Source organism: Cololabis saira, chromosome 10, assembly GCF_033807715.1.
Source record: "Cololabis saira isolate AMF1-May2022 chromosome 10, fColSai1.1, whole genome shotgun sequence".
Classification (NCBI taxonomy): domain Eukaryota; kingdom Metazoa; phylum Chordata; class Actinopteri; order Beloniformes; family Belonidae; genus Cololabis; species Cololabis saira.
The window spans coordinates 24,473,138-24,494,613 of NC_084596.1; the positions used below are offsets into that span (position 1 = coordinate 24,473,138).

The 21,476-nt window shown below is 37.8% G+C and overlaps 1 protein-coding gene across 4 annotated transcripts in view; it reads right to left on the reverse strand.

Annotated features, from left to right (window-relative positions):
• Positions 1 to 15,809: 15,809 nt before the first annotated feature.
• Positions 15,810 to 21,476, reverse strand: part of LOC133452682 (ephrin type-B receptor 1-B) — a 177,160-nt gene continuing 171,493 nt past the window's right edge. For 3 of the 4 annotated variants that reach the window (XR_009783275.1, XR_009783273.1, XR_009783274.1), the window contains 3 exons: positions 20,612 to 20,767; positions 18,419 to 19,860; positions 15,810 to 16,261 (listed from right to left, as the gene is read on the reverse strand). Coding sequence is in view for 1 of the 4 variants with exons in the window: in XM_061732220.1 (XP_061588204.1) it covers positions 19,752 to 19,860; positions 20,612 to 20,767 (265 nt within the window). In the remaining 3 variants the exon portion in view is untranslated. The other variant, XM_061732220.1, reaches the window with a different exon arrangement.

Here is a 21,476-nt window from a genome sequence, read left to right on the forward strand (position 1 = left end):
TCTGGCTCACTCATTGAGCAGTCATGTGACCTTAGTCATGTGACTCCTTTGAGTCTATAACTGCCAGAGCTACTTCCTGTGGACCAAACAACTGATGAAGGTGTTTGGATGAACACCGAAACGTCTTGTGTTTTTAAGTATGTTTTAAGTCCAGTGTTTTTAAAAATAAAAACCCTTTTTAGAAGAACTTTCTACCTGGATAAATGAATCTCCACAGACATGCAATATCTCAAAGGTTGGTGTCAAATCTGTGGGTGACTAAGTTGGGCTCAAATGAGGCCTTTCATATTTGTTTCTGATATGGAATGAACTTATAACACACATATGTGATATTTAGATCCAGTTAACCCCACAGTGCAGGCCAAATATTGATATATCATCGCTGATATTGGCAGGGAATGAAAAAGTTTGCAAAAGTTGTTAGTAACAATGAAAATTATTTTTTCATTAGACAGTGGCACATAATGGGACATTACAACTGACTGCTGAAAAAAATGATATGAATTATAATAAACGTAGCATTTTGAAGAACATTTAAAAGGCAGATCTTAATGTTTAACAATGTTGGGGAAATTAAAATGTATTTTATAAGTTTGAAGTTTTAACAGGAAGTTGGTTGTTGTAGAGTGGGACTGTGTTGTATGTGCTGTCCACTAAAAGTCCAGAAAACTACCTTTGCTGACATATAATGAATGTATATGATAAAATTAATAACTAGTGTGGGATCACTGAAAAAAACAAAAAAACTGTAAACTATAACAGTAGAGACTGAAGGAATCATGGGGCTCTGGCTGGTTAACTCCTCTAACTTATAACTTCTCACACTTAAGCCCTCCAGTTTTTGAAGACTTTCTTCTTGATTTAATTAGAGACAGACTTGAAACAGATAGGACTATTGATAGGCAGTTGTACAAATCCACATCTACATAACCTAATGAAATGTAGTCAGGTGAAAACCATAATAATCTCGCTGCTCCTGACCGTTCTGACAGATAGATCTGGTGGAATACCCACTTAAGCATATGTAATAGGCACAGGATTACTATGTTAGCTGAACTTAAACGAAACGAAACGAAAACGAAAAAAAAAAATCATTTAGAGTTTAGATGTAGATTAATTTACTCTGAGGTGATTTATTTGGAAGTTAAAAGAACACCTTTTTATTCAGAAACACACCTCTGTAGAGATGCGCAGACACGAGTTCCTGCCTCCTATTGTGCACCTGCTTAGCTCCAAGGCAGGCTATAAAGAGTCTGAGAAGCTGCATGTATTTGTCCTCTTTTCACCTCTTCTCTTGCTCTCTTTTAGTACTCACCCCCCTTTCCTTTCAATCTGTATATGCTCTAAGAAGTTCTAGTCCACATCACCCATCAGCAGCATGAAATTGCAGAGGCCCACTGATTGGTTTGGGTTGATTGGTTCCAGCTAAATTGTTCCATTGGTACACGATGTCTTGGACTGTAATAGCACTTAAAATAGCAAAATAACTCACAACTCTTCATCACTTTCAACATTTCCAGTTTGATATATCTTCTCATTTCAAGTCTGATCATACACTGAAGTCAGTCCTTAATAGATGAAATGGAAATTTTCCCATATTTCACATCATGGAAACTGACATCACCTTCGTTCTTTTTTAATGCCTGGTGCTTCATCGATTAAGTTCTTCATTGAATTAAATCAAAGGTAACTTGATGCATCTGCTATTGGGTTTTTTTTTCTTTGTTTGTTTGTTTGTTTTAGGATTTCAGAATTGTCTAAGTCAGTCTGGCCTACTGTTTTTTTACATAGGTTCCTGTCATTGCCATATAATGATGACAAGGTGATAATACTTACATTAACTTTGGAAAAATACTGAAAATCTAAAAAACAATAAGAAAATAAAATGATGTGTGGAGTAAGGCAGAAGTTTACTTACCAATCTTATGCAACCTGGTCCATGTCCCTGCCTGAGGCTACCTGCCCCAGGCATCTGCAACCTCTACCAGAGCTACATAATCAGACAATGCTATAATCTGATGCTGTATTGATTGCTTACTAACCTATAGGATGCACGGACAGTTAAACTGAAACACAGGCTTCTGAAACTTTTCATCTCAGTTTTCTTTTACGTATGTGGAACCACTAATAATGCTTGCAAAGAATCATGTCTCCATTAGTTGAACCTATGCAACAAAGATATATATAAAAAAATATTAAAACATATTTGAATGCCTATCACCTGCTAAAGTAATAAAGGACATTACTTCAGAAGTGTACATTTTTTAATGATCTTTTGTTATATCTTTACAAAGTGTAATATTTCATGTTTTTGTTCATCAGGTAAATGGCCAGATCCTTGTCCTTTTGCATTGTGTCTTACTACAGAGGAGACTAAAATGGCATATATATATATATATATATATATATATATATATATATATATATATATATATATATATATATATATATATATATATATATATATATATATATATATATGTATGTATGTATATATATTAGCGCGTTATCAGCGTTACCACAGCAACGCTCCTCACCAAACTAAACTGGAGGAGAGCACCCCGCACATGTGCCCGTCTGCGACCGAGAGGCTGGCGAATGTCCTTGCCAAGTGGATGTTAATGGCTAGGACTGCATCTGTTCAATGCAGAAAAAAAAAGACTTTATAAAGCCAATTTTTGTTGTTATATGTCAATCTTTTGATCTGCCACATTAATGTAATGAATTTAAAGGAAAACACCTCTCTTTTCTCAGCAATTTTTAGATGAGATTAAAAAGAGATTAATTAGATGAATTAATTAGAGATCCTTATTAATTAATCACTTGCTTTTTTTTAATCACTTGACAGCACTAATATATATACAATCTATCTAACAGTTAATCCTTGACAGGACAGCTGGACAGTGATCCCAAGCATAACAGTAAATCCACAAAATTATAGTAGTAATAAGTAGTAATAATAGTTCAGGCCTGAAGCAGAGTGAAATGTGATGGGAGGACCTTTAAAAAAAAAGACCAAAAATTGTAATTAAGCAGCAAATTTCCACAAATGTCAATGCACTGAAGCTATAGATTGCAAGGATGAGCTTAAATTCTACCACAACGGTGACAGAGACAGATATAACCATATACAAAAACCAGTCACTTTGTTGATTACCTTTATCGTTCCAGATTCTGATGGAGTACCTCAATTCATTCCCAGACTGTACAGCTTTATGGTTACACCTTTCAGAAATTAAGACCAAACTGCTAACCCAATGTCTTCCAAATAAGGTAATTTGTCTGACTGAATCTCTTATCCAAGCAGCAGTCTTGGGTTGCAGATTGCTTTCTCAGAGGACCTGACCCAGCAAGGCTACAGCTGACTCACTGCCTGATCAAAGGTTCAGCAAAGTACACATGCAATTAGGACAGGCTCCATCTAGACTTCACACACAGGGTTGATTTATACATGACAAAATAGTGTCACTGACATATAAGCAGCACATTTTATACAGTACTTTGGCACAAAGCATTCATCTGTGTGTATATCATTTTATACGCATAATGTAAATGCATCCTTCTCATCACTCAGTCAGGGGTGGCTTTGTTATATGGGTTTGATGTCCAAGTCTGGGCAAGATCAAACACGATCAGCAACAATAGCAGCATCAAGCACATCAACAACAGCTCCGACATATGGCTATAAAAATCTACGGTACATTCATGCATCAAAAGGAAACAAGATTTCCATCATTATTACTACCAATATGGAGCTGCTTCAGGGCTTCACTTTGGTAAATATTTTTTTCTTGAGACAACAGATTGGACCAAGTGATGTGTTGAGATTTGAATGAACAAATATGCTAAAAGGCATCCTGCAGAATGTTATACAAAGGTGACATACAGTTCCATGCACAGACAAACAAACAAGAAAGCAGGACATAAGAGGGCTTACGGTGAATGTTTTCCATTACTGCAGAACAAGAAAAGCAGGAAAAAATAAAGATAAGGCTGACTTCAAGACAGCAAGAACAAAAACACTCACCAGCCACTTTATTAGGTACAAGTAGTTTACCTTATAATGTGGTGAGTGTATGCTGAGTGTAAGTCTGTACTTGCCTGTCCAATGCACCTTTTTTTAATCAATAATTGGCATGCTTTTCAATGTCTCAGTGTGTACTCACCATTTATTTTAAACGAAAATATAGGATACTCAAAATTCACCATGATAATGACTGTAGAAAATAATATACATGTAAAAAATTTGGTCAACACTTCTCTTAGCCCCTACTAATCAAATAAATAACATTTGTGGGATCTATAAAGGTTGTAAATTTACAGATGGAACATTATTTTCAGCATTCTAAGAAATACTCACTGGTTCAGTTCCTCAGATTGTTGCAAAAGGTGTGAGTCTACCATTACTTTACTCACTGTTACTTTTCACTTGCTTAGTACATTTTAAATAGAGTTCATCAGTGAATGGATGAAGCAGTTTTTTCAACGAAACCTATGTTTAGACCAGATGATACATACAAATTGCCTGAGTCTTTTGGAGGATATACTATCCACTGTGTCCTTTATATAGGACTGCATCTCCCTGGTGTAATACATTTCATGTCAGAGGGCAGCACTTGAGTTATGATTATTGTGACCACAGGGGAGTTTTGGGTGTTGTATTTAGGGTGCGAGGCCTGTCTCATTCATCCTTCAGCTGTCACAAATCCCCTCCAGAGGCTGACCCTCCACTGACTGACAGGTGTTAGTAATGAGAGCAGTTCAGAGTTCAGGCATCAACATAAGCACAGAGGCCAAGCACAGCTGCACACATCCTTTGATACACATCTCTCGGAGGAATCCATCATTTAGTGAGTGTTGCCATGTTGAAGTGAAACTGCAGATGGAGTGCACAAAAGTTGTTAATAATTATTGTTTTATCGCAAATATGGTTCAACATACCTGTTTTGCATTTTAATTGAATCACCTGAAGTGTACACTATATTTTAATCTATTTCTATTAATAAATAATAAATAAATATAAAACATAACTTCTTGAAAGGTGAAAAAAAAAACACATTGCCATTCGTCTTTCATAATTTATTAGCATGTGTGTGCTGCTCGCCGATGCTGCTCTAGAAGACGGTAGAGGAAATCTTAGAAGTAAGATGGAGGAATAACATGTTGGATGGGGGAGGGGAGCCGGGCTCATTATGGCACTGCGCATTCCAGAAAGTGAGAGATCAGCCTGGAGGCCTTTGGCAGCTGACAGCAGCTGCATTTCTCAGCCTTATGAGAATGGTTGTACTGGTAGAGACGGTAAGTGAAGAGGACAGTAGAAAGGAAAATCAGGGTTGGGATTGGGATGGAAACGTCCCGAGGGACATTGCTATCATTTGGCATTCCTCTTCTCCTTTCATTACTTTGGATAATGCCTCAGATGTGGGTGATGTGGGAATACTGAGGTATCAAGGGGAAGGAGTGGTTGTTAGACTGAGGAGGGATCTTCTTTTTTTTTCTCAGCAGATGCAGCTCTGAAGAGCATTGAAGTTGTAACAGCACCAACCCACCTCCTCGCCAACTCCATCCTTGTTCCTCCAGGCTTTTTGTGCTACCACAATGTCTTATTTGGAACAACTTGGTAAGAAACAGAGTCACATCTTGTAGAAGGGAAGAGGAAGTTGCTGCCTGACACGATACATTTAATCAATTTGGAAAGGGGTAGTGGTGGCACAGTAACTGAGACTTTGGGATGCTGATGATTCCCAAGCGTTTGCACCACCAAGCTGCCAGAACTACATGATCCAGACTGGCATCTGGGAAAAATGCAAAGCATCACCTGCAAAATAATTCAGTTTTCAACCTGGACTGGAAAGGAGCTATAATAATGGACTACACAAAGGACAGATTATCACGGGCATAATCTTGTCTGTAAAACACATATGAACGATGAAGCCTCTGTGAGATCATGCACTATTTTGAGGAATATCATTTGGAATCCTCCGGGTTGCCATGAGGACGAAGATATGCTTGATCAGAGAATTATTTTGGAAAGATAGACAATCACTTCACTGATAAATTATGAAGTTAACCAATGACATCATATTAACGTGAAAGAAAAAGGTGATTTGGTCTTCAATGAGACGGTTTGGATCACTTAAACGCATACTTTTGAACCAGAGATCAATGATCTGAGGCCATTGCCTGGGAATCCTTCGAGATATTTTACTTCAAGGACTTGATTTTTTTTTCTTTCTTTTTCCAAAAGTGCCTGCTAACTTTTAAATACAGTACAGTCCAAGGTTGACTATGCTTACCTGTTAGAATCCATTTATCATACAGACTGAACATTTCTTATTTATAAAATACCATCCAAATTACAGAGTGAATATAGATTTTACCAGTAATTGAGGAGTGCCAATGTTAAACATTGGAAGCCACTTATTTCTATTGCTCATATTTATTTCTGTAACTATAATCCACCCACTTTTTTGGCATGAGTAACTAGAGAAAGGTGAAAGCCTTACGAGGACCGCATGGATAGAGAGGAGATGTGGATGGGAGCCTGTCAGTAAAAATGACTCTAAACGATACTGTGCGACTAATTTTGCGGCTGCCGGGTGCTGAGGCTGTTGTGTCCCTCTCCACTGTTTTTAACAGCCGATCAACTCTCCCCTGAGAGCCACTCGGTCGGCCCTTCATCGAGCCTCTTGAGTTACAGCTCACCCACACACACGCTCCCATCAGAGCGCCTGCCATCTGGACACACATACATTCACATCCATAGATACGCATACATTTCAATAAACACTCATGAAAACTACGAAAAAAGAAACACACGTACACAGTACTGACCCTAAAAGCTGAGATGGAACTTCTAGGGGAGACATGAATCATTTACTCATGGATCCCCTACATAACAATTACAAATGCATGTTGTATTGTGATGTAATGTCTTTCATTGTCTTCTTGTAACAGTCACTCTCATGTTTGGTACAAGGTTTTCAACCTGTGTAATCCAAATTTGTGTCAGATTCAATTTTAATGTTATTTTCAGATTCAGCGTTTTATTATGAAGTTGTTGAAAATGGAGAGATGACACAATGAAAGAAACATGAAAAGGGACAATGATATGCATAAAAGCCCCAGCTGGACATTCGCCATGGCATAGCAAATTATTGTCAATGCCTTACCAATTATATCACCAGGTATGAGTGTATTGTATTGCTGAAACCAACAATAAAACACTACAGTTGTATAATATACTGTTTTTTTTTAGGTGTTTTTTATTTTTAATTTCCAACTTACCATGCTGATACAGATGCAGATACAGTGTGCACAATACCTTTCGGACTGACATGAATTACATTATTGTAATAAGCTTGAATGAGTTCTATATTGCCTGTGGAAGCTCTGCCACTCCCCGGTGGTAGTACACATAGTGCAATCGTGCAGTCCTCATCCCTCTTCACCAAGTTTAATGACCATTATGCCAGCTGAAGTGCATCTTTGGAACACAGCTCTCAGTGTTGTTGGCATTTGTTTTGATGGCAGGTGTTGGTTAAGAGCAGTAATGACAGCCATTATCCAATGTTCCACCCCTCTACATAATTCTGCGTCAGATGCATAACCACTGTGTAGAGCGTGGCTATAGAAATATAATTTGCCAAGTTCGTTTCACTGTGGAGAATATGCTCATACATTCAGATCATATTTGTGATAATTCAGTTCATCATACAGGCAAGGGAGCTTTCATTTTGGAGGAAGGCTGCATGCTGTACAGAAGGAGACAAAGAAAAGCATGTTTCTGTATCTTGTCTCTTTGCTCTCATTAAAGAGCTCTGCAGCCTGTTATTATTTGATCTCTGCATCGGTCAGTGAGGACAGTCAAGTTAAGGGTGTTATTGAATTTGTACACGAGACCAGGTTTAATCTTTGTCCTCATACAAGGAAAATATATCAGAGGCCTTTAAAAAAAACATAACAATGTAGCTGATCTTAAATCTTATGGCCTACATGTGATAAAATAGTGACACGTCTCTTTATGGAAAAGAGACATATAGGAAGCTTGTAGCCTCTGGCATGTCATGCTGCATGGACAGTTTTGACTAGAAACGTAAAGGGATGTCAGTGGATCAGATGTGCTTTGGCAGCCAAGCTTATGAGTTATGAAGTTGATATCAGAGAGATGGGAGCAACGAGTGGGAAGTGTATGACCTTCATCGCTCACTATTCATTCATTCCTGTCTCCCAACCTCTCTCCCTCTCTTCTGAGAGCCATAAAAACACAGGAGCCCTTTTGTGCGGACTCTCTAATTAGGAAGACCTTGAGGTGTGGATCTCATCCATTGTTCCTTCTCATTTTGGTGGGAAAATATTTCATTGATTTTTGCTGCAATCGAAGGCAGGCGGCGCTGAGAAGGGCTCTGAGTAGGATTAGACACTGCGGGGGGTTTCTGTGATGGGTATGGAGGTGTTGAGGCTGTGTTTATGTGTGGGGAAGGGGTATAATGTGCCTCCTCATAACCCCAACCCTTTCTCACCTTCTGAAAGAGCCAATTACAGCCGTGATCCCTTCATCGTTCACCTTTTAGCCCAGCACCTATTGTTCACTCTTTACCCTCTGCACAACTTCTGATTATCTGTCCTCGTGTATTGTCATGATAAATCCGTCTCGTTTCCAAACATCTGGATTCAGCGGGGCTGTTGTTTATGATTCCCCGAGCACAACAGTGATGACAGATGGCCATGTTTTCATCAGCAAAAAATCAAGCACACCTTAAATGTTCTTTAGTTATCGCATCCTGAATGGTTAAAGCAGTACTAAATCTGGTTAAGTGGCGTTGACATTTTCTATCATTTGTAGCTCTTACAGTGAAAAAAAGTGCAGTGAGTGCAATCCAAACCTGCTCATTGGAGGATTCAGCAATCACCTGTTTCTATCGCTTTCTTCCACACTTTCCTCTTCCTGTCACTCTAGACTGTCTGCAAATTACGCCTCATCCCTGCAGGTGCCGACATCTCTCTGAAATGATTATTCCTACCACACAGAAGATTGCTTTTGGTAATTATATGTATCATAATTAAATTTGATGAACTCCTTTGAGACATAAAATCTCATATGACCCAGGTGCTGGATTTCTCTTCTTATACACAAACGGAGAAATGTCTGCTGCTATTAACAGTGACATATATGGAATCGTACATCTGACGTGTCGACTAACCACATCAGAAATCCCACTTTAAATAAATGAATTTACTTCTGCAAGTTACTTAGTTACATTTGGATGAATTAAGCAGGGCTTGCTGCTGCATGTTGTACTACAATGATTATGCTATGATTTCTGAAAAAATGCACAGCATTGTGGGCATTTATAGATTGTTTTTTAATTTGTTGGATTTTTCCATAGTTGGATATCTGTTCCCTGAGAAATGTGACAGTATATGAAAGTCACATGACCAGCCAATGGCATAAGAAAATTCTGGGATTCTGCTTTTTATCTCTCCATAGACCCAGTCTCACCTCTTCACTCTGCCAGATTTACTCTACATAAATAACACCCTTCCAGTTATAAGGACAGACAGACATTTTTGTTGAGACATTATTATTATTATAATTATTATTCTGGTATTGTGAATAAACTCAAACTCAAATAATAAAAACATCATGTCACTTTTGGCAGATCTTTGGAGCTTTCTCAATACCGTCCAGGATCCATATTTGTCACACAATTTGCTATCTAATTACCCAATGTTATCCTTCATCTTTTTCATGTCAGTTAAATGTTATTATTCCTTTCAAAAGTTTGCACACACATATTAACATGTCTGATAAAGGAGTTGATATGAGAGGGAGAGAAAAAAACATGGAACAGATGAATAAACGATATGTATTTTTTTTAATAAGCCTTTTTCCCACGTTGAGAGCAATATTTGCAAAGAGAGATGCAAGAGGATATCTTGCAAGAACATGTGTGTAATAATATATATATATATATATATATATATATATATATATATATATATATATATATATATATATATATATATATATATATATATATATATATATATATATATAGATATGTGTATATGTGTATTTGAAACAGCCAGTCCCACAAAAATCACATCACCTGTATTGCATACTGCCATTAGCTGTTGTCTGTGATTATTACAAAACCAGTCATGCAAGCTTGACTTTTTTGACAATTATGATTTAAGGGACTGTTCAGTCTTTCAGGAAATCTGATTTGTACATGTGAAATTGTACTATTTTTCAATGATTGAGAGTCATTAAAGTGTGAAATGCATGCATTCACAAATATAAATAATTTTTGGTAGATTTTATCGCAAAATGCAGTGCTACACTTTGAATCCCTTCAATAAAAAAAAAGAAAAACAAAAGAAAAAAAACAAAGAAGGGATTTTCATAAGACTGGTTGGCCTGCTTCATGTGATCACTGGAACTCCAAGGGCTTTTAAGAATTATTGATGCTTATTTTCCCTTCCATTCCCTTTCCTACATGCAGTGTTTTATTATTTGTAAAATCTTGCACATAAAGGCTACCACAAAGCCTTATGATGTTGGGTTGCACCCAGACTCCTGAGACGACTGTAAATATGCACACAGCTTACTAAGGTCCAGAAGCCAGCAAGCTCTGAGATCAAATTTAGGCCTTAGAAAATCTTGCAAGGCAATCAACCAGTGAATGGGAATAGATATATCAAGTCTTGTTATGGTTGCTAAATAAGTATTTATTCTAAAAGGCAGAGACGGGGTCACAGGTATTACGCTTGGATACTGAATTGGAAAATTCTTAGTTCACTCCTGTCATTTCTCTTTTTCTCCAAGGACTCTTTGCCATCATCTCTGTCCCTCATTTCACAATGTTTCTCCACTGTCCTGCATTCAGTATGCACTTCAAGTTTTCCACTCTGACACTCACCTCTGCACCACTAGATGGATTGCTTTTCTTCTTGATCATTCTCCCCTTCTCTCTGCAGGAGTTCCCTGCTGCGTGGCAATCCGCTTCTCGCAGGTGATTGCTCACAGAATATTGATAAAGGAAAGATTTGCTCCTCAGAACTCACTTTCAAACTTCACATGGCTTTAATGTGAAATGAAGTGATCCGACTTCCTCATCAGTGATAAACCGCCAGATAAAGATGTAAACATTATACATTTACATTTGTATACATTTAGGAGGTTGCTGTCTCTGAGCATGTCTGTATTTGTCCGCTTGGATTTTTGTCAGCATCTATTTGTCTACCTCATCTCATTTCTCTTATACACGTTGGCTTTCACATTTAATGTAATCTCCTCCTTGTCAGGAGGCCTGTATCTCTCTCTAATTGCTCTGATTAAAGTGACAAACAGGCTCATTTAAGCGAAAGGCAAATGAGAGAGGATATTATAAAGAGTGTCACCATGTGAATGGCCATTACTTCTGTTAAACTACTAGTGAAAGACTATAAGTGCAATTAAACTGTCCACATGACCTTGAAGTGAGTACTGAAAACTCCCCTGTGATACATCCTACAGCCACAAAAAAGATTTTTAAGCAAACCTCGAGCCAACATGGCTATCACTCCAGGAGCTTATTAGAAAATACAACTCACTAACTTGAGATTTAGGACGAATAAAGGAAATATCGGTATATAAGCTTCAACTTTATTTCTTAATGTTTTCCAGTTAAAATAGTTGCTTCATGAGGATTATTAGGGCTACTTTGGTGTCTAAACTGGGCAATGAATTTCATACTGTTATAATTATTGGTTAGACAAATGTTCAACTTTATATCTATTAGGGGTGTAACAATATATCGTGCCACGAAATTTCGCGATACAAAAACGTCACAATACGTGTCGTGGAGGTGACAAAGTGTATCGCGATATTGGGTTATTAATATTAATCTATTGTGTTGACTAGTAACGCGCATCCGACCATGCATGCCGACTGCGCCTCGACCCGCGGACCAAAATCTTACTCCGCTCAGAAGAAACTAGTACCGTTTTGCGGTCCCGATCACGAGGCTCTTGCAGGGTTTTGAGCTCTGAACTTTTAAGTCTGGTGTAAAGTTAAGCCTTACCTTATTAAATTAAACCTTTTTCGGGTCGTGAGTAGGATAACACGGGGACAACTTCTGCATGAGTTCGAGTGTACTTTAATGTCCGCTCAACAGTGTAGGATTTTAGAACATCAACACAGCACCTAGTGCCGTACTGTGGCGTATCACTCCGCCCAATCAAAAACATACTAAGCACTACAGATAAGCTGACTAGTGTAATTATAGTCCCTGATTTACATCAGAATATAAAGAATATATTTATAAAATAATGCACCCTGAATTACCAAAATAAACTTCTTAACAAAAATAAATCGCCTCTGACACTTATAAGGTGAGCATGAATCAATCTTTTTTATCATGTAAAATTGTATGTATTTATTTACTTTTATTTATTTATTTCTTTAATTTTAGTTGTTAAATTTCTGGAAAAGAAAAAAGTCAAATCATACATGAGAGAAACTATTCAGTTTGTGGCAAAATATTTGTACTTGTATGAAACTGAAGATGCATAATGCAAACCTGACATTTACTTTTAGTTCAGTTTGTGGAAAATGGTTGGCCTGGCTTTCTCTTTAAAACTAAAACAGTTATAAAGCATTACAAACTGTAACAATAGGGCAAATGCACAGCATTATTTTGTATCTTTCAAATAAAAGACAATTTTTTCCAGTCATATGTTCCTCATGCAAGGTTGTTAAAAAAAATACTGCTATAATATCGTATCGTATCGTTATTGTGACCTCAATATCGTGTATCGTACCGTATCGTGAGATTAGTGTATCGTTACACCCCTAATATCTATTCATAAAGTATAATTTGCCTATCTGACAATAATATTCGCCATAACCCGTTTTTGAGGAAAATATCCTCAAAATATCTCACAGTCTCACTGGTTTTTAAAAGGACGTAAACATTTAATTTAGTGTTATATCTAAATAGACACATCTCAAATTTGCAGAAACAGTCTCAGTGTGCAGTATTTGGAGCACCCGGATAAAAATATAATTTTTTTTAAATCACTTTATTTTTGATTATTTGTTTTAGGGAAAAGTCGTAACATTTCAGGCTAAATGAACGTTGTTTAGTATAATTTTACTGCCGTTAAATGTCACCCTAACAGTATGGGTAAGGCACACAGTTACACGTAAACCTAAAGAAATGTAACCCTGGCTTTATCAGATGAAATCAGTTTGTGTCAGCTGTACAACATCCAGAAATGTCCTGTGGTGTCTGCCAGCAGGATGTTGGCAGCATACCTTCTTGGTTTGATGGGTTTTCTCGTTGTGGTCTTGGAGGACCAGACTTGTCTCTGCCCTGCCGTGAAAGCTTGATCATACTGGGATGTGGGATGTTACGGTATCATCAGCCCCTGTTTGTTATCTTCCTCAAGACGTTATGGAGCATTTTTCTGTTCTGATGTCTGCGTGGTGTGGCATAGTATCTTTCTTGGAAATGCCCTGCCATTGCCGTGAATGTCTGGAACCAAAATTGTCAAGCTGGGTATTGTATTATTGCAGGATGGACCATTTTCAATGTGAGCTGTCAGTGTTTTTAATGTTATGTCCAGTTGGAATACAATGTGCCACAGCTGGTTTAACAGAGAGGTTATTGTTAGTGTCCATAGCCACAATTATCTATATAATCGTATATAAGCGTCTTTGAGTGCCCTGAAAAGCGCTATATAAATAAAATGTATTATTATTATTAATATTCCCAGTTATAATATTCAACACAATATAAAGTAATTAAGGTAATTTCTTCTGTGATAAGACTTTAGATAGATTTTTACAGTTTTATGAGTATTCTGATCATTGTTTGATTATAACACTACACAACTTTTACTTTATTCATGTGCATAAGGTTTTGAATATACAACGAGGCAACTTTATCTAAATATTTAAAAACTTTTATACACAGACACATTTTGAACTGTTTAACACTGGCAGGTTAATGCATCAGATTATGAGAAAAGATACAAAGTAAAAGCAGGGACACTAAAGGAAATTAGATCTATAAATTAAAAGATGATAAAAACATTGAGATAAATCAATTAAGATAATCAGAACAAAAAAAGCATGAAATTAAAAAACAAACTAGACTAAGATTTGACTACATAATGAAAGTATTTTACAGTTAGGCTACTGTTAGTAATAGATGCAGCAGAAAAAGTAATTAAATATATACAAAAAAAAAACTTTACTTATTATCAACAGTAATTTTATTCTCTCTGTGTATCTAAATGCATGTTTTCCCTGTATGGTTCCCACTCAGATCTATAAGCTTTCACCCCCTAAGTATCTTGGTACATATTGTTGTGTGTGTGTATTTAACAAATTGTACAACACCTTAATGGCATTATGTTATCAGGCCACACTTAGCCACCGGCTTAACGCTTCAATTCTTGCCAGTTTGTTAGCATTAACTCCGTGCTACTGGTTTTGGCCAAACCATAGTAAAATGTGTTATTTTATTTATCCGTGGTGGTGTAATGGGAATAGATACTTTCCTCTTGTATCTCAGATTCAGTTGTTCCCTACCCTGCTGATACCCACTTCACTGGATTTAGGGATCTGTTCCTGACTCTGCCTCCATCTTGGTGTTTGATCCTGGCCCTCTGATTGGACAGAGTTAACTTTGAGAGCTCGGGTTAACAGGAAACCACAATTTAGAGGCATTTTTTGTTTTTGTTTTATTTTGTTCGGATTTGTTTTTTCAAAAAAATATTTAATTAAACTGATAGAAAGTTAATTGCATCTAAATGACCATATACTTTTTACAGAGTCAAGGAAATGTGTCATCTGCATATCTGTGCTCGGCTACATTGTTACGTATGATCTGAATAACAGTGGGCCAGAGAACTATTCCAGGGGGACTCCTTCTGACATGGTGATAAGCTCAGATTGATTTTTTTACCCATGAAAACAACCCATTTTTGATATGACTTAAACCAAGTTGGAACTGCACCTGATAACGCCACAGTTTTCCAGTCTCTTAAGGTTTTTGTGACAAAGGTTGAGCAGCACTGATGTTTTATGAGTCAGTATTCAGATGAATATAACACACACATCACATCAGTCTATCACAGTAAGATAATCTCTTTACCTATTCCAGAAGTGCTAATATGTGTTCATAACAGCTTTCAGTACTATTTTCCATTTTGACATCACCCCATTCAGCACTACGCCAACTCATTTAATATCACTTACTTGAGGCAATATGAAACTGACTTTCATGAATCTTACTGGCCTCCTCCATGTTTGGCACAGCAGTCTTTCTGCTGATATGAAGATGGATAATATCAATCAATTAGTCAATAAACTGCTATGGAGGAATGCTGAGAGTTGGATTCACCCCCATACTTTTTTGACTCACCTCATTAACCATATCATTACTGTGCAACATCATTTCCACTGTGTGAAGTCTTTTGCAATTGTAATTTATGAGACCACACTAACTGCTGGCCTATTTCGTGTGCATTTGAGACACAGATGAAATTTTAGTCGTATGGATCAATTCCATTTATTCATCAAAGTAATTCTTCAGAGAGCAATTTCTGAGTGGTTGTCTGCAAAAATAAATAAATAGATAAGTGGTTTAGGGCTTTTAACATGATGCAATGTGGTTTAAAATAACAGCGTTTCCCTTGATGTCACTCCTGTACGGAGTACAAAATACTGGAACTGGATCAAATGAATTCCTTTTTTTTGGGGCCTATTTGTCCTATTTATGACAAGACACACATTACAGAGTTATTGAGTGGTTTTCTAAAGCATTTATTGAGTGCGTTTTAGTACAATTGTTTTCAGAGTTACATCTTACAAACTTTTGACACATACTTTTCACAATTCAGAAGTGGCAGCTATATTGAAAGTAATGAAAAAGAAATAAACCATTCACACTGTTCCACAATGTACCTGTGCACGCATTGATGTTCGTACACATAAACATGTTTGAAATGCACAAAAATCAAACATCCACTGTCTCTCAAACACACAAATAGACAAATAATGACTGTGCACACAATCAGCTCTCCCATTAAGTGTAACACAGTGAGAGATTGTGACAAATGTATCTGAAAGGTCCCGTTTCATCTGGTCTTCATCCTTACCAGCTGTCCGCAGCTATTCCTCTTTGTGTTCACCGTGTGTTTATGTGAACGTGTGGATGTGAGGTGATGGCTGTATGCTGTTTTATAAGAGTGTAAATCTTCCAGTCTGAAACAGAAATGGGGGGTGGGGGTAGGGTGGAGGGGAGAAAATGCAGCAGTTTAATGAGTGTATTTTGGCAGGGATGCACATCAGGTCATTTTTAGGTGGACACAACTTCCACTGCTCTGATCCATAAATGACAGGCATGATTTCAGTTACTAAACGGGTCGTTGTTCACTCTTCAGGCAGTTACGGCACCATGAAACATTTAACAAGCTCGGTTCTTGTGTTTTGTATCAGTGTGTGATGAATAGCTTCTCCAGCTTTCGGTGAGGGACGGTGCACCTCCTCTCCATTCATCACAGTGGAGTATCATTACAATAACATATTTACAAAGACAAACAGAGCAAATCGGGATAAATGAATTGCACTGTTCCATAATGAATACATTCACCATCTCCTTCAACGGCTCTCATGGGCTGAAAAGCAAATACGTTCAGCTGAATAGAGGACTAATACATTCAGAGTGATTAAACAGATTCGGTGAAAGGTATCTATGTCTGCATTAAGGAACGTGATTATATTTGGTTATTAAATCAGTGATCGGGGGAATCAAAAGAAAAAGTAATTGATTTTGCTCAAAAAGTGAATGAGTTGCTTGATTACAGTATTTTCTCTTACTCAATATAACAATATATAAAATATAAAGAAATGAGCATTTACATAATGAACGAGCTGTTGCAACATAAACCACGTAAGTAACTTTTTGACTTTCACTTAACCATCCTGTCTTAATGTCATTGCTTCCCTTCAAGCCCACCGTCCTGGAATTGACATCCTACTCCTCTTTCAGTCACACATACACTCTCTGTCAAGTCTCGGCCCACTTTGTCTTCATTAAGCATCAGACTGGAAACCATACTTGAGAATAACATAATGGAAGGCTCCCGAGTGTGTGGGTGTATGTGCATGTCTGTTTGGAAGGTCCCATCAGTCTCTTTCCCTTTGGTTGATCAGATGCCTGTCAGACAGGGGTCTAAGCAGGTGTTTGCACCCTGACTGGGTCCACTGAAGCATGGAGCCAACTATTTCTCTGGCCAGCCCTGGCCTAACCCATCTCCAGACAGAGCCCGGGACAGCTTGGTTGCACCCAGGATAAACGAGCTGGAGATGTGCCAGCGCGTAGGAGTATGGAGAGGGCAGGACAGACAGTGGAGAAAGAGAAGGAGGAGGAGCATGACGAGAGGGGTGAGTGTAGTTAATAATCTACTAATGGGCCTGCCATCAATTTCTAATTTTAGATGCAAGGTAGAACTATCGTCATTCATATCTCTCCAAATGGAGCCAAAGGGGATTTAAGTGGGGCCACAGCTGCTGTAAAGAACAGATACTAGAAGAATTCATCAAAAGAGTGAGCTGAAAGATTTCACTGTCCTGGATGTATGTGGAATTAATATTAGCAAAGGAACATTCAGTTAAGGGTTGTTTCGTTTGACATAAATAGTAACACAGGATTTTGTACAACAACATATATTTTGTTTACACAATGTATGTGTCTCATGTCAATGACCAGCAAAGGAATAGTCATAACAATAAAAATAAATGGTAGTACTTGTTATCAAGCAGCATCACTTTGAGCAGTCCAATTAAACTGCAATCAAAAAGCCCCATTAACAGACATAGAGGAGGAGGAATCATCCATGTGGACAAACCACAACTATGCTCCAAGTATATTCCATAAAACTGAGGAGTAATTTTACAAGCTGCCATCCATGACATCCTTTGGGACTTATGTTGGCAATTTTATGCATGTGTGAAACTCTTCAGCAGCATGGCTTTTGGCTTCAACTTGCTTATCCATATGGCAACTGCATATAGTGATGGAACTTGAATAACATCAGCAGCCTAAATACACAAGCCTATGGGATGAAGTGTGTGTCTGTGTATTTAATAAAACTTCAATAGATCCCTGCTGGCAAAACCTCAGTCCAGATATGACTTTTCAGTGTCAAAAAGTGATGCTGATTCTCCCTGATTTCCGATGCCTTGATTAGCTGGTCCCCCATGCATTTCAAACTCGCAGAGAAATCTTGCCGTGGCCAAAAAACATGCGGAACGCCCTTGAGAAACTGTAATTGGATTTGCCTGAAATTAAATCAACCAGCAACAGAGTTTTGGATGTTAAGTTGTGGTTTTTTCCCAGTGTGATCAGCTGGCGCTTACCATTCCAGTCAGCCAAGACGCGGTGCTTCATTGTCCTCTGGATAGGGACTGTTCTCAACACATACGACAAGTCAAAAAGCAAACAGAACATAAAACATATCTGTACATATAAGTGCTCACCTACAAGAGATGGTGTGTCTACATCCATATTTAAACTGATCTCCAGTAAATTGATATTTTTCAATTGTTTAACTCCTACAGCAATTTTTTATACAGTTCTACAATAACAGTTCTTCACCCATGGTTCACATAGCATTTTCTCCGGTAAAGATTCAGTCCAGAATCCTCCCTCCAGGAACCTGGAGACATACGACTAATTGTCCATTGTTCTGTTGTCGAATGGAAACCAGGGCATCGCAGGAAACTACACATTGCATGTGTCTATCACAATCTAGTCAACGCTCCTTTGCCAAAAATGCAAGCAGAGACATATGTACATACATATTCATATATAACACCTTCAATATGAAGGTTTATTATGAAACATAATCATATTTAGCAAGAGATAAACATATTCATATTCTCTGAATCTGGGTGGAGGTGGTTAAGAAGTACTTTGGCAAGGTCTCCCAACTGGACCTCCACAGGTAGTGTTAAAGTTAAAATACAAGTGGGCAGAGTCTTGCTATAGTGGCAAAACAAACACTTGGTAAAAGACAAAATATAACTAAGCTCTGAATTTCCATTAGTTAATTTACGATACATTTTTTAAAAATCTTTAAACAAGCAAAAGGTGATGTGAAAGTTGAAAATGGTGCTCCACTGTACATCCCTGTATTCTTCTGCCTCCAATTATTCCTACTGCTAATCGCGTCTTCGTTTTCGCCAAGACAAGTTTACTTTCATTGCACATACTGACTACGGTATGGGTTAAAATCACAGGTCACAGGTTTCTAAATGTCTCACACTTGTGTTTACAATTTTAACATTTTCTTTTCCAAAAAATATCAAAGTACAATGTCACTCATTTTACCACACAGTCAGAATTTGTGAAGTGTTAAGTTGTGTTGATGTCTGACAGTGTGGACTTATTTTGTTTATGTTGGCACGAATGTAGTTCATCACCACAACAATTGATGTCCATCTCCTTTTTTGTTAAATGGAGGAACACGTACTGGGTTTGGACCCTGGATGCCTGCCGTGGATTACATGAAGTGTGAACGTTCTGAAACATGTGGTAGTTTAGACCCTGGTCTCCTGTTGCTGTGATAGTGGGTTAGATTAAGACAATAGTCTCGACTCTGGCGCGTTCCGATGGATCGAGGGTCATTCGAGGGCTGCTGTTGTTGGTCCGTCGAATGCTGCCCGTTCCGTGGCACAGCGCCCCATGTAGTCATGCCATAGTGGTCGGTGACTGGCTTATCTGCACCCTCATGGATTGGATATTATTGAGAATCTTCTTCTGGTGGCCAGCCAGGGTCACTCCTATTCTCAGCAAGTCCCTTAATGGAAGGAGGCAGACAGAAAGAAATTGAAGTGCAAGAACCTATCTTGTAGACATAGATGAGAGGATTTCCATCATATTTGAGGTGGAATTGATCATTTGAATAAGATGCAATTACAGCAGCAAAAAAGGCCTATCATTTTCTGATGCATTTACAGTCAAACTATCCCGAAAGCACAGCTTCGGGATGGAAAATTACTGGTGAGGAACAGACAACATAAATTTACAAAATTAATTCTAGGACTTGAGAGAAGACCCAGTAATGGATTTTGCTTTAAATTGCAAAGGGACTCCAGAAATGTTATCAAGACCTCAAGCATACATTTTTAATAAAAAAAAGAAGAATAATCTACTATTTTCATATATTTGTAGACGAAGCAAAATCGGTAATTAATGTATTTGATGTGCAACATTTGTGTCCATTTATTAATACCCTGAAACACTTTTTCAGCATGAAAGATTGTGAATACAAAATGCTTTACTATTATACAGTAAATGGTCATGAAACTAAAGTATCACATGTGTAATTGCTCTCATTTGACAGCTAGTGCACACTTTCTGTTTAATAAGTGCTATTTTTAATACCCACACAGGCTTTTGCTTTGATGCAGTCACAGAACAATGCGAGTCATTGGGTGGATTTATGCTAAAAATACCTGCACTTGACATGAAGTCATTTTAAACAAGTGTGCTGATCAAGTGCCATATGGGCTCAGAATACTTTGTTTGCACACAAAAGGAAAACTCACTCTGAGGTCATTTGAGCCACAAGCTGCAGGGAGGTAAAGCCTGAGTTGAGGAAGTTGTCTCTGTACTGGCTCATCTTGATGGCAGCGAGCCAGTCTTCTACCGAACTGAAGGTGTTGAAGTCAGGTATGGATCTGTCCAACAGCGGCTGAGTAGGCCTGGAGGAGGGAGAGGGACGGAGAATATGAGGCAAAGAAAAGAACATTGATGTAATATTTGGCTAAAGGGATTTTAAGAGGAGTGTGACTGCGCGGTTGGTGTGTGTGTGTGTGTGTGTGTGTGTGTGTGTCCATGGGAGTATAAAAGAAGGAGAAACCTTCAATATATTTCTCTAGCTAAGATGATTTAAACAAAATGCAAAATGACTTTTTATCCAGAGAGAACAGCCAATTCTTGCTTGAATACCACTAATTACCCAGCCAATACTGTGCAATACTGAAATAATCCACACAATGATTCTGTTGGTGGTGGTACTTTAAGAAACAGTGAACTAGAAGAAGAACAACCTTGAAGTCCAATATGCTCCATTGCACAAACCCAATCTCACACAGAGCTACAAGTTCACCTTGGGCAACATGGAAACAGCTCAAAACAAATAGCTAAAACAAATGGCTTCAAGTTCCTGACTGACCCTCAGTAGCTCAGCTAAAGCCTGAACACTTAGCCTGTAAAGAAACCTGAATCATTCACATAATTTAATTAAAGTTAAATGGAAAAAAAGCACACATGCTATCTGCTTGAGCTTTACAGGGTTTTAAAATAAGTGTAGAAGATGTTACACCAAAAACAAGATCTACAAAACCCTCAACAAGGATATCTACATCAAGATTTAAGAATAAATAGATGCTTGCGCTGCACCTTCAAAAA